The sequence below is a fragment of the Dendrobium catenatum genome, unplaced genomic scaffold (assembly GCF_001605985.2).
Source record: "Dendrobium catenatum unplaced genomic scaffold, ASM160598v2 fragScaff_scaffold_133, whole genome shotgun sequence".
Classification (NCBI taxonomy): domain Eukaryota; kingdom Viridiplantae; phylum Streptophyta; class Magnoliopsida; order Asparagales; family Orchidaceae; genus Dendrobium; species Dendrobium catenatum.
The window spans coordinates 6284982-6299604 of record NW_021318595.1 but is presented as its reverse complement, the minus strand read 5'-3'; the positions used below and the strand labels follow the sequence as shown (position 1 = coordinate 6299604).

General features: G+C 35.5%; 1 protein-coding gene across 1 annotated transcript in view; it reads right to left on the bottom strand.

The window, feature by feature from the left end:
• The window catches only part of LOC110114912, a 69313-nt gene extending 55039 nt beyond the window's left edge, over window positions 1-14274 (bottom strand). The window contains exons 1-4 of the mRNA XM_020847956.2: window positions 13793-14274; window positions 8292-8588; window positions 7666-7845; window positions 1930-2065 (exon numbers count right to left, since the gene is read on the bottom strand). Coding sequence (XP_020703615.1) covers window positions 1930-2065; window positions 7666-7845; window positions 8292-8588; window positions 13793-14172 — 993 coding nt within the window. The 5' untranslated portion in view covers window positions 14173-14274. The remainder of the gene's footprint in view (window positions 1-1929; window positions 2066-7665; window positions 7846-8291; window positions 8589-13792) is intronic.
• Between the last annotated feature and the right edge of the window lie 349 nt (window positions 14275-14623).

Genomic DNA, 14623 nt, shown 5'->3' with positions numbered 1-14623 from the left:
CCACCCATGCTAGCATACTCTCTCTCTCCTTGCCACCTACGCACCCACTAATTAACCTCTTAATTTCCCCCTAATAGCCGCTCCCCTCTTTAATATAATTTAGGGAGACTATAATGATAAAATAACCTCTCCCTCCAATCCATGAAAATCTGAAATTCAAATTCAGATTTTCCCCAAGTCTCTCCCTAGCTCACAGCCCAACTCCTCCTTTCTTTTCTTCTTCCCGTCCCCTTCTCAATGTTGAATGGCGGATCCCAAATTTGAGTGGGGGCTTGTGTTCAACGCCGACGGTAGTCTCAACATCCTACGATCCCTGTTCTTCGACGCGGGGTGTGAGCACGAAGACACAGTTGGTGAATACTTGGAGCGAATTCTCCCATCACTTGTGCACGTCATCGACCGCCAATTTCAAGACTTCGTTTGGACAATCACTAGGCGCCATCCACCACCTCCTCCACCGGCGACTACCTCTCCGGTAACAAAGTCCTACGTCTCCTTTTCCGTAGTGGTGCACTCCATCTTCGCGTGGTTCTTTCTTCTCCGCTAAAAGCTAAAGAGTGATTGAGTGAGAAGGTGCTTGAGGTGAATTTTCTCATTATTAATCGTGGGATTTTGTTATGAGCATTTAAGTAGTTCTTTTATCTTTGAATGTTTATGAATTGTTTGGTTATCTCAAAGCAACTCTTCGCCTAAGCAAGTTGATTACCTAGAAAACATTTAATCCTTTATTTTATTGGTGATAAATTTGTGTTGGCAACGCTTTAATTAATTTCATCTTAATTTCCGCAAGCAATTCCTGTTTGATTCACATCAATATCATAAATCAAATGGAGATTCTCGAACTTGTAGCATTGTTCTTCGGTGGTTATTTATCATAGTGAACAAGCTTATACTAACTGGATTAACCCTAAATTTATCAACTAACCCCATCTTGTCGAGTTATTATTGATTCTCTTCCAAGCCCAATTGACAGGTTGTGGCAATCGCCATAAAAACAGACTCTTCAAAAATAGCTACTTAATTGAGTTGTTATGTATGTTTAAGTATTTAAACTTGTTTTGGGTTCTGGATTAGTTCTGGCAGGAGTAGATTATTCATTTTTTTTTCTATTAGTCAATATGTCAAAAAATTATTTGACATTCGTTTGATTCAAAGAGATTCATTTGACATATTTATGATTTACACATCTTTATTTATAAATATTTATAGATATGAATTATTTTTCACTTGAACAATGTTAGCACTTACGTTTCTTGTAGGTTGAGATAAAGTCAATTTATTATGTTTTGTATTGTCCGGGTGTACCATTTTCCAAAACAAGGGTGTAATGCTACCTTCCCTTTCTATCCATACGAAAAATCTGGTGTTAACTCTCTAGGGGTACAAGTCGAGCTGATTCATAAGCCAGCCAAGCTCAACTCATTAAAATATATAATGGTTAAGGATAATAAAATAAAATCCTTACTAAATTATCTTTGCATGCTAGCACTGTTGAGGAAGCTACTCGTTGAGTAAAATTTATCAACTAAGTTTGAGGTAAGTATAGCTCAAGCTCAAACTGCTATACCACTAGAGTTTTCTTCAAGTCATTGTTTCCTCCATCATCACTATTGCCAGAATCACTGCAGCTTCCACCATTGTCTGCATTTGCATATTTACTCAAGGTAAATACAATGCTTAAGATTGGTTGTTTTTCAAGTTAGATGGTATAGTCAATTCGCATAAGCTTTCAGATTAGCCAGGCATTTCCTTTACATAACTAGAGATTTGAACATCTCAAATCAATTCGTTAGATGAAGTTTAACAACCTTCAATCCGAAAGAAGAAAAATTTCCATCTCCATAGCTAACAGACGGACAATTTATTCAATTATAATAGGAAAAATAGAATTATAACGTAAATTACTAAAATAATGCAAACCAGCATGACCTCATAGAGCCACTTTCCGAATTGCTTTAGTGGCCTTGAAAGATTGAAGAAAATCTCTTGCAGCAACTTTGATTGTAAGTAATCAAATTTCTCAGCTATAAGTAGACCTCTTTGCCTTTCAGTTGCATATCCACGCCTGAATCGTAGTTGAGATCGAGTTAATCACTTGAAAAGCAGTTCAAGAAAGTTATCTTAAGCACTTTAAATGATTTGAAAAAAAAAATTCTAATAGAGAATAACATAATTCATCAATATGAGATAAGCAAACGAATATTTGACTACAAAAACGGTATAACTCATGATATAAGCATGTGTACAATTTCATCACATGTACATCTACTACTGCAATGATGAGAAATTAACTAATCATGACTGAACATTCCAGTTGGCAACTGCAGTAAATTTTATTTGTCAACAAATAGTACACAGCCAAAATATCATCCAACAATCGGTCCCTATTATATATAGCTTTAAAATTTTCATTTTCTATTCCCTGATAACGACAATATCTATGAAAAATCCTAATTCACCAAGACTCAAAATAGGTCTGTAGAGATAACCTTAGGCACAATACTCACTGAAAATCACAAGATTCAATAGCTGCATTCAAAGTGTATAGAACAGGGGTACATAAATAGTCATCTTTGCCTAATAGAAACCAAAAGGTAAGTGCTCATGACAAATTTAGGGCGTCAAGAATTAGAGATGTGAGACTGATGGACAATAATATTTTGAGAGGAAGATCGTGAAACAGAATGCAAATGGCTCATATTTCCATATAGCTTCCCTTTTAAATGGAGAGCTTTAAGGGTTTTTAAGAGGCCTAAGGAAGACGATCTTCCTCTCTTAAGTACAGAGTATTTATTGAAATGATTAAAAAATATTAAATTTAGTAACAACGAATTAAACCTTTTCACAAATTAATTAAGGGTGATTGCTAATTTGATATAAATACATTTGGCTAAAAATACTTACTAAATCTTAAACATAATTGAGGGATGCCATGACATAATATTTATATAATAAGTATTCCTCACTGCTTGCCTAAAATATGAGTTTTAATACTTATATATAGAGAGAGAGAGGGAGGGAGAGAAATGTGTGCATGCAAGCACATAAAAATGAAAAAGAGCTTTAGGTCACGCTTGAGAGCAATCAAGCAATATAAAATGAGGGGCAAAGACTTCAAGCAAAACGGATGGAACATGACCGATGGAACCAAAGAGAAATTAACTGTTAGTGTGAAAGAATCAGAAAGCTTCAACTAGGTCTCACTGATGCAGGACAGGAAGAAGGGAGGGGGGGTGGGGGGGGTGGTCATGTAATTAGAAGTTTTAAATTAATTGGAAAAGAGAGGGAAGGGGTTACTTAATTAATCCCTTATATAAATAGAGTTACAATTTTATGAAGGAATTAATTAGAATAGAGAAGGGAAGAGAATAAGGGGGGCGGCCAAGAGAGAGGAGGGGGAGAAATTAAGAAATCTGAATTTAATTTCAGATTTCCTAAAAGAAGGGCGGGAATATTTTGAAATTCAAACTATCCTTAATGGGGACTAGGGGGGGCTAATGGGAGGTATTAATGGGATTTAATAATGAGATACGGGTTTAATTGGAGAGAGGAAAGGAAGGGAAGGGGGGGCCGGCCAATGGAGGGAAGAGGGGAGCGTCCACATTCAACGTATGTGAATCTTTGCATTGATTATTGATTGATGACTTCAAATATGAATTAATTTCATATTTGCATCAATTGGAATGCTTCCTAAAATAGTTGTATTAATTTGAAAAGTATTTGAAATTCAAAATTATTTGAATTCAAAGTTGAATACTTTCAAAATCAATAGTGATCTAATGTAGGAAATTTATGAATGGAGGGGAGCAAGGGGACTGGCCATGCAAGGGGTGGCATTAATGGAGATGATTGGGGGTGGATCAAAGGGCCCAAATCAAATCCTAATTGAAATTCAAATAGGTTTCATTTAAAAAACTTTCCTAAAATGAAACAAGATAGATTAGAAAAGAAATTTCAAATTTCAAATAAAAGAAATCAGATTTTAATACTATCCTTTTGTGATTTGCATCCATTAAGGAAAGCACTAAAGAGTAATTCAAAATTTGGAGGCAAATGGAGAGGGATTGATTGGAGCTAGTGGTGGTGGAAGGAGGGGAAATTGGATCTTGGGCCAGCGGCTAGGTGGAGGGAATAGGGGAGGTGGCCAGCTAGGAGGTGGTGGTGGAGTGGCCGACGGGTGGAGGAGGGGAAGAGGGAAGCTTGGCCGGTGGCTATGGACAGTTTGGCCGGCGGTCAAGGGAGAAGGAGAGGTAGAGCGAGGGCTAGAAGAAAGAAGGGGAATTAGAGAAGGAGAAATGAAGTGTCCGGAAAGAAAAATAAACCATGAGCCCGAACACATCCTGCGGCTGATGGGTGCTGCGCTACCCTCACTTAGGGACTTCAAACCACAAGTCCGGACACATTCTGCAACCGATGGATATTACGCTTTCGTCACATAAGGATCACACCAAAGTTCTTCCCCAAAGAACAAAAGTGCAGAAATTTTTTTTTTAATAATCCATCATACCAATACAATAGCAAGGATCTCTATATATAGGCCTCAAAATAAAAGAAACTCAAAAAGACAAATATGCCCCCTCTCCTCCTCAATATAAGATCAAAGGAGGGGCGCTGAATTAAGTAAGGAAAGTCACCTACTCAAAAATAACGGAAAGCCTCAACTGTTAGAGAGTTAGAAGAAGAAAATGAGAATTTGCAAATCTCCCCCTGGCCCTGAGGGGCTATTTATAGTACTTTTTTGGAATAAAAGAACATTCCATAGTTTTATGGAATTTTTCAAATTTTCTAAATTTTTTTTGAAATTTTTTGGAATTTTTTGGGAATTTTTTGGATAAAAGAAATGAAGTGGGCCCCACCGAATTTTTTTAAAAAAAATTAAGCCATAACTGTGCGGTACAGCGCGCGGATGCGCCTGTTGGTGCACGGCACGCGTGCTGCCGCCGGCGGGCGGCGGCCAGCCGGCCAGTTCGACTGCCTATGCTTGTCCGGGCCTGATTTTCGGCCAGGACGGTCCAAATCCGACATTTTTTGGGTCCCCGAACACATTTTTCAATATTTCGGACTCAATTTTGATACTTTCGGAGCTACACGGGGCCTCTATGATCAAGTTTAAGCAATATTTTAATTTTTGGAACAAATTTTTTTGCAATTTGGTCAATGCAAAATGTCGACATAAAAATTTTCGGAGTTATGGAGCTTCGACATCCAAAAATAGGGGGGCAACTGATATATCATTGAAAAATTATCTTGATTGGGCATGAATCTCGATGCAAAATCAAGTTGGAAACTTCAAAAATTAATTTTGGGATCATCTGAACTCTGATTTTAGCAAACTTATAGTTGAACTGAGCGCCTAAAAAATACGAACCCAACAACACCAAATTCGACTCAATCTGAGCTCAAATGGGTCCAAATCAAGGACCTGAAGCACTGTTGGAGGGTTCAAACCATAATTTGGATCACCAAACGGTTTCCAAACATGACGTGTTTATAGTCAAATCGAGCGGCTCGACGAGACGAATCCAACAAGCCCAAGATCGCCAAATTCTGATATCATTAAGACCTTCATATGTCTGACGAACAATCTATGATCAAGGGATTCAATATCGGTCGTCCATCCAAACCACTCTACATTTACTCATGATCTCTCATCTATTTACGGGCCATGTCACTCCAGAAATCTATAAATATACCTCTCATTTCTCTTGAGAAGGGGAGAGGGGGCCCAAGCAAGGAGAAGAAGAAGAGAAGATTAGGAGGGAAGAAACTCCTCCTCGACAACTGCCGGGATTCTACCCGACTTCCACGGGACGCCGAAATTCTGCCCAATTTTCAAGTCACGTCGGAATTCAACCCGACTTCTATGTGACGCCGGAATTCCGCCAAAACTCCAAGTAACGTCGGAATTCTGCTCAAATGATGCCAAAATTCTGCCCGACCTCCAAGTGATGCAAGAATTCCGCCCGACCTCCAAGTGGCGCCGGAATTCCGCCGGACCTCCAAGTAACGCCGGAGTTTCACCCAAACTCCAAGTGACACCGGACTACAGTCCTTCTGACTTACGTCGCCCGCCGACTACAGTCCTTCTGACCTCCGTCGCCCGCCGACTATGATCTTTCCGACTTACATCGCCCACTGACTACAGTCCTTCAGACCAAACAAACACATCAGCAGTGATGCTTTGTATTCTCACCATGTAATGTACTTTATGAGATGTACATCAAGCTAAGGTCTTCCCCTAAGGAAGGGTCTCATTTGTAATCAACTACAATACTAGTGGATTCATTTAAATTAGGCTAGGCTCCATGGTTTTTTCCCCTTTTCAGGGGTTTTCCACGTAAAAAACTTGGTGTCCCATAAATGTAACACACCTCCTCTCTTATTTGATTGTGTGTCGGATTTTCGTACAACGCTAAGACGTAAAACTTTATATTTCTCTACCGCCGTGAATACTCCAGGACGCAACAATTATAATGTTCCTTAAAATCAATTTGAATTTATATCAGGTAGGCCTACTAGGAAAACTACACATTTGTTGAGAGTCTTGATGGAGAAGTATGGAGATAGTAAGGAGGATCTACATATGATATTTATTGATTAGTGGTTTTACACTTAAAGACAGAATGAGAACCGAGTACATACGGGAAAATTTTAAAGTAGCTGCAGGGGTAGATAAGATTAGAGAGAGTCGCCTTAGATGGTTTAGTTACATAAAATGTGAGCCTTCAGATGACTCGATTAGGAGAGTAGATGTATTGGAGCTAGCCTACATTAAGAAAGGTAAAGGTCGACCTAAAAAGACTGTTAGAAAATATTAAAAATAGCTTTTTTATTAGATTTAAATGAAATTTTAACTCTTAATAGGACACAATGGAGAGAAATGATTCATATAGCCGACCCTAAGTAGAAGAATAAAGGCTTGTTATTGTTGTAGCTAACAGGACAATATAGCTCAGTCAGGAAATTTTTTGGTGTACTGCATATCTTTAAGTTTATTTGAACATGATTAAGAGGTTTAATACCCATTTTGATGAATTACTTAAATTACCGTCTTATCCATAAATAATTCTAGTCATAGAAAGCCTAAATATATAGCATCAATGACTACTATTTAACACGGAAATGGAGCCACTGGAAAGCAAAGAGAGCATGGGAAAAAAAAGAACAAAGGTTGACAGGAATTATCATGAACTTCCTTATTTTTTTATTTTCTCCTAAAAAATTTTTATACCATCTCCAATGGATATTCCTTCTTTTGACTGAGTGATGTTCTCCATAAATGCCTCCTTTTGACTTCTAACTTGAAGAAAACATCTAGTTTCTTTTATGGAGATCCAATCTTTTGATTCTTCACAATGTATGGATTAGCAACAAAACTCTTCGTATTTCTTCGTTCTAGTTTCTAGCAAAACCAGCTTTTCGGCATTCATCTAATGGTAAACATTTTGTCAATGGTCAAACATACCTACCCCTAACCTACATCTCACCCTCTTCCGATCATTCTAAATCAGTTCCATTACAAAATAATAATTGTCATTTAAAAAAGAAAATATTTTGAATATAAATTCCATGAGCACTCAAAAGAAAAATATCACAAATTTTATCAGTAAAATGATTCTTGGAATAACTGAGAGATGTTGTTAGCTGAAAAACAAGCGTTCTTACCTGAATATTATCGCATGGGATTCAGATGCACGCTTCCAGTCAACATATATCGGCAATGTCAACAGATAATCACTATTTAGTGCATTTGTCAATAGCAAATCTTGGGCTGATAGTTCTTCAAATTGTGCATTGTGTAAAAGTTTCATAAAAGACTGCTGAAAACGAATTGCAACGGCAATCCTACAAGTCAAAAGAACTACTATTGGTGATTCAGAGCATGCATCAGGACCATAATAAAAAGCAAATAGGGAAAACATTATTTGGACATATTAAATTATTAACTAAAGTTGAGAAGGAAAATTTACCGTTGACATAGAAAAATGGCATGTGAAAGGAACAATAAAAATAGAAATGAAATAACTCATAGTTAACACTTCTCAAGGTTAATTAAAAAAAGGCCAAATTTCTCAGCATGAACAAGGAGCTAACTCCACTATCTAATAGTGAGCATCAATAAAGTTATAAAGATACCATTCATATTTCATATTATGATTAAATGGTAAATTGTAAAGAGCCTCAAATGGTTTTTAAAACACAATGATGATAGAGGTGAAATTTATAGTAAATGAAAAGAACTACAAAAAAAAGAGCATATACACAACTTACGTAGGATGAGTTCAACAAACCTTTGTGAGTCCATTGAAGGCTTTCTATCACCTTTACCAGAAAGTGATTCAAAAAACCTCCCTAGGTCCGAGTTATCTACAGGTTTCTCATCTTCACCATTGCCGGGGAAGTTTGTTTTCTTGCCACGGACACCCATTGAATCGTTTGAGGCCACGTGAGGCAGGCCAGATGTAGCTTCCCAAGATTGTATTGAAAAGTTTGTTCTCTGAATTTGGTCTTGTAAATGAGGAGAATAATAGCTTCTCATTTCCTCAAGAATGCCTTTATGTTCAGCATGCAGAATGGAATCCAAGCACCTGCATGTTTCTTAACGTACATCATAAAGGCTTGATCCATTATATTATAGTTAAATACAATACCACTAGTACTTCCAGAAAGAAGAAAAGTCTAGGAGTTCGATTAAGCAATTAATAACCAAAGGGAGCAAAAAAAATATTTAATAAAAAATTCATCAAGTTATGAAAGATTAAGACTTGAAGTATTAAAAAGAAAAAATAACTTTGACATAAAAAAAAACTATATTTCACAACAATGAGAATCTTACTTCCAGGAAAGAGTTCTTTGGAGAAATTACACCGAGGACCACATAACAATTATATTCAACAAGCTAGACTAAAAAATAATTCCTCTTTGTAAATTAGTTTAGAGAACAATAAACAATGAATAAAACTCGAAATACTGCAAAGAATAATTGGATGGAAACTAGCAATCTGCACCACCCAAATCATTAGTCTTCATCATAGGCAACTGATAAGCTTCTTGGCAATCCAAGAAAGAAAAGCACCTTTAGAGTAGGTGTAGAATCCAAAAGAGAAGAAAAAGGGAAGAAGAGGAGAAGAGCTAAAATAGAAATTATTCATTCTATAAACTTTCTTTACATAATTGGGGTATTTAAGCTAATTTGGGTAGATCGGTTTTACAATAATAGTACTATAGGATAAAAAGAAAGAAAAATTAGTGATTGCTAGTTGAACCCATACGTATGGACCCAATGGGCTGAACCGTGCAATCTAGGCTTCCCTTGGCCGAAGATGGGCTACTGTCCTTTGCAGGTTGTGATGCTGATGTGGAAGGTTCTTGGTTCCTTATTCTTTGATAGATTTTTATATTTGTAGAATGCTCTTCCAAGTTTATAGACCAAGTTTCAAAATATTTTTCTACTCTTATATTCCAATAAAATATATTGATGTATAACACTCCCATCATCGTGAAAAATAACATTTTTCTTAAGGTTGAGAGATGAAAAGATGAAGAGAGTGCTGAAAAAATTTCCCATGTGGAATCATCCAGCATATTCAATTACAATTGCAATAGTACCTGACTGTGAGGCTAACCACAAAGTTGTATAATGCAAGAGGCTAAAATTGCATAATGTACAATGAGTGGTTGATTGTTGTAACTAAGATTCGGTAAAGGCGAGTTGATGAATGGAGGATTTCCTTTAAATGGTTTAAGAAGTGAAATATGTAATACCAGATGAATTTTGCTTTTGGTTGGAAGAGTAAGGCAGTAAGCCACAAGGCTGGTAATATCTTGAATTGGAAAGGTGCAAAATAACGTTTGTCTAATTTAGAAAGTGTGTGATTGACAACAAAATTTTCTGAATGGTTGGAGTTTGACCATGACTAGATCTCTTAATAAAAATTGCAAATCTCTACAGTGGCGATCAGCAATTATTTTCATGCAATGTTGTACTTGTTGCATGTCTTGTTGAAGGGTTTGTAGATGTGCGCCACAATTGGTTAATAAATGTAAAACCCGAAAAAAAGTCATTTTAGACCTCGCATGCTTTTTGATACATCGCAACGAGTTTTAAGTGAATTTTTCAAGGTTGTCGGATTTTGACGAAAATAATTTTATAAAATTTTACGCAAAAATCTGAACAATTTGATATAAAGAACCTATATTGAAATTCGCTTAATTTTGAAATTAAAAAAAATTTGAAGTTAAAATATACCCAAAGTACCCCTAACCATTATTAAAGCATGGATTGTTTAAGTGAGGGCAAAATAGTCTTTTATCCAACTAAGGGGAATTAAAAGGACCGAATACCTTCGGTCCCTCATTCAATCGAGCGGCCAAACCAAGCGGAACCGAAGGAGAAGAGGTGCGCGGAAGGGGCGACGGGGAGGTTTCGGCCGCGTCCTTAGGGCGGTTTTTCGGCGGCCGTTTGTGAAGGAGATCAAAGGGAAATCGTAGGAAAGAGTAAGGTGAGCTCTTATGAACAATTTCTCATGTTTTTTCTTAGGATTTTCTCAATGAAGAAATCTAGGATTTGAGGGAAATTTTAAATTTCTTTAAGAGGATGATAGAATAGGTTTAAAGGATACTTTTATGCTTAGAAATGAGGCTTTTTCTTCAAAATATGAAGTTAAAAAAATTAGGGCTTTTTCATATTTTTGAAATTTTAAGAAATTTCTTGAGAACCGATGTTTCAAATGATTATAGGAAGGTTTCTAAAGACATAAATTAGGATTTTTATACAAAATATCATTTTTATAATTTTAATTTAATTTAAATCCGAAAATATATTAATTTAATTATTAATTAGGTGTAAGGGAAAGTTTGACATGTTTTTATGAGGGAATCAATGAAAATGAATTTTCCAAATTTAGGGTTTTAGGTTAAATTGGAAAATAAAAATTATTTTTAGACCTCGCATGCTTTTTGATGCATCGCGACGAGTTTTAAGTGAATTTTTAAAGGTTGTCGGATTTTGACGAAAATAATTTTATAAAATTCTACGCAAAAATCTGAACAATTTGATATAAATAACCTATATTGAAATTCGCTTAATTTTGAAATTAAAAAAAATTTGAAGTTATAATATACCCAAAGTACCCCTAACCATTATTAAAGCATGGATTGTTTAAGTGAGGCAAAATAGTCTTTTAGCCAACTAAGGGGAATTAAAGGGACCGAATACCATTCAATCGAGTGGCCAAACCAAGCGGAACCGAAGGAGAAGAGGTGCGCGGAAGGGGCGACGGGGAGGTTTCGGCGGCGTCCTTAGGGCAGTTTTTCGGCGGCCGTTTGTGAAGGAGATCGAAGGGAAATCGTAGGAAAGAGTAAGGTAAGCTCTTATGAACAATTTCTTATGTTTTTTCTTAGGATTTTCTCAATGAAGAAATCTAGGGTTTGAGGGAAATTTTAAATTTCTTTAAGAGGATGATAGAATAGGTTTAAAGGATACTTTTATGCTTGGAAATGAGGCTTTTTCTTCAAAATATGGAGTTAAAAAAATTAGGGCTTTTTCATATTTTTGAAATTTTAAGAAATTTCTTGAGAAGCGATGTTTCAATGATTATAGGAAGGTTTCTAAAGACATAAATTAGGATTTTTATACAAAATATCATTTTTATAATTTTAATTTAATTTAAATCCGAAAATATATTAATTTAATTATTAATTAGGTGTAAGGGAAAGTTTGACATGTTTTTATGAGGGAATCAATGAAAATGAATTTTCCAAATTTAGGGTTTTAGGTTAAATTGGAAAATAAAAATTATTTTGAATTATTTTAAGTAATGGTAAAGGAATTACTTGGATGAATTTTTAGAATATACATGCCTTATGTTTTAAATTAGAGAGAAGGAGAGAAGAAGAACATTTGAAAATTTTGTAGGAATAGATTGATTTAATTTTGAGATGATTAGCTTTAGCCGTTGGATACTAAATTAATGCTTATAAGTGATAATTGTGGAACTCGAAGAAAGGTGTTCGAGCGGGGTAATCAAATCCTTTAAATCGAGGTAAGTACTCATGATTCTTTATTGCAGTGATACATTTATTTTCTCTCAAGTTATATGTTTTGAAAGATCAAGCATGTTTATAAAATATTTACTCTTGCCCTATGATTGATCAAGCAATTTATATGTTATACATCATGGCATTATATTATAAAGTTCATATGTTATAAAAATAAGATGAAATGAGATGAAATAAATATGATATGATTGTTATATTGAATGCTTGTATGTGCATGCTGAATTGATGGAGCTCACCCCCTGATGATACTAGCTGGGGACGCTGTTCTCGTGCACATTAAAATAATAAATGATATGGAAAAGAAAATGGTAAAGGAGTACATTTATGGTACAAGACAGTGGCTCCTGTAACGATTGTAATATATACGAAATAAGAAAGATAAAGATATGAATATTGATATGATGAATAAAAATGAATATGAATGATATAAGTTTATGGATTAAGCATATGTTCAAATAATATGTTATTAGAAATCAATTTATATTATGTTTTAAATGAAATGTGACATCTAACATATTGTTCAGTTTATCTTGATTACTGTAGTTTAGAATCGTGTTTTACTTATTGAGCTTTAGCTTACTGTTAGTTATTAACATTTTTCAGGTGTAATTACTTTATATAAAAAATGAGTAGAATGGGTGAAAATGTTTACCGTAGGAGAAGAGCACCGGAAGAAAGGTTATTTTATGAATTTTTGTTTGAGGTTATGTTTATGTATTTAAAATATTATTGTTTTAGTGGCTCTTTCAAATGTTAAGGTGATAGTTTTAGAGATTAAACATTTTAGATTATCGTCCGACCTCCGTTCCCGTCTCGTATATGCGAGCTCACCGGGCCGGATCGTGACAATAAAATATAGAGACGTGGATGTCAGAATTACCGCAAAGCTAAATGATATGGAAAGTGGTAATCTCCCATATAAAGCCTGATGTGATGACCTTTGTATGGCCATATGGAAGGATGTATTGTAACATAATTCGGCCCAACAAAGGAATGTTGACCATAATTTGGGGGTGAAGGCATAGGCACAAAGATATTTTTCTAAACAGCAATTGAGAACCTTTGTTTGACTATCTGTCTAAACATGATATGCAGTATTATAATGGAGTGTGGTGCCACTTAAAACAAAAAAAAGTGATGCTAAAAATTACTTTAAAAAATACCATTCCTATCTGACATTATAATTTTTGGAAAATCTTGCAATCTAACAACTATATTTGCAAAAAGATTACTCTAGAAGCAGATTATGTTATAAGTAAATGACCAAAAATGGGCATAATTAGATAGGCAATCAATGGTAATCAGAATGGCAATATAGCCTTTAGAATTAGGTAGGCCGGTAATAAGTCCATAGACCAGTAAATAGCATATGGATTCCTCTTTACAATTTGGTTGAAATGAAAATGAAACCTTGGATATTCAAACATAGATTAAACTATTTTTTTAAGGTGGGAGATTTACATACATACCACTTTATACCACTATATTTACATATTTAACACATGAGACTTTAATATTACATGCATATCGCTCACAGTTCATTTTCATATAAAATATAAGTGGTAGAAATCAAATATATGAGTGATGCGAAAAAAATATAAGTGGTATGTATGTAAATTTCCCTTTTTTTAATCAAAAGGCTAAACTGTAGGGGTTTCTACATATTTCCCAAAATAAAATGTCAGATTGTCGCATTAGCTCAGGAAAACAGAAGCCGAGGAGTAGGACTTACACGGATAACTTAAGGAAGTTGTCGGCATCTTCCTTCAGTTCAAACATCTCCAGAATAGCTTGGAGAAGCTCTGCCTTCGAAACAGAGATGTACTTTTGCCTCGGCACATAAATTCCGGAAAGCCCCTTCTCCTCCCTCCGTGGATCGTCTTCATTACTGGAGCTCCTCTGTACCTTCCTTCTCTTCTCTACCTCTGAACCCTTTTCATCTCTGGAGAAAGCATCCCTACTGAATCGATGACTTAAAGAATTCATAAATGTTTTTCGGGAAAAGAAAGATAATCGGAACGATGAAGCGCCGCGCCCGGAGTTGAAGGCAAGCTGTCTCGAGTGACCTAACGTGCCCGCGCTGCTGCCGCTGAAGGTTCTGTTGGATATCATGGCATCGGCAAGTAACTCAAAACGGAGCACGCGGCGCACTGTCACTACTAAGCATTCGGATTTGCCGATTTGGTTTGGCGCTGACGACTGGTTAAGGTATGCAGGTTCGCATTCTTTTAAAATTAAATTATATATATAACGAACTAAAAAACTAATAATACTCTTAAATTTAAGCCTCAACTTTTATTAGTTATTAAAGAAGTACAAACATGTTGTTAAAATAGATGAGATATATTTAAAATATTTTAGAGCTATTACGTTGAGTTTAAAAAATGCAATAGATTTTTTTTTATTTGAAAAAAAATCATTCAATATAAAATTCAATAGTGACATGAGTTGAGAAAAGGCTGCGATCAAGGGCGAAGGCAGGATTTTTTTCATGTGGGGGACACAAATCATTAAAGTATTTAAAAAACTCTCAACCTTTTTCATTCGGACTTAGGACCGACAT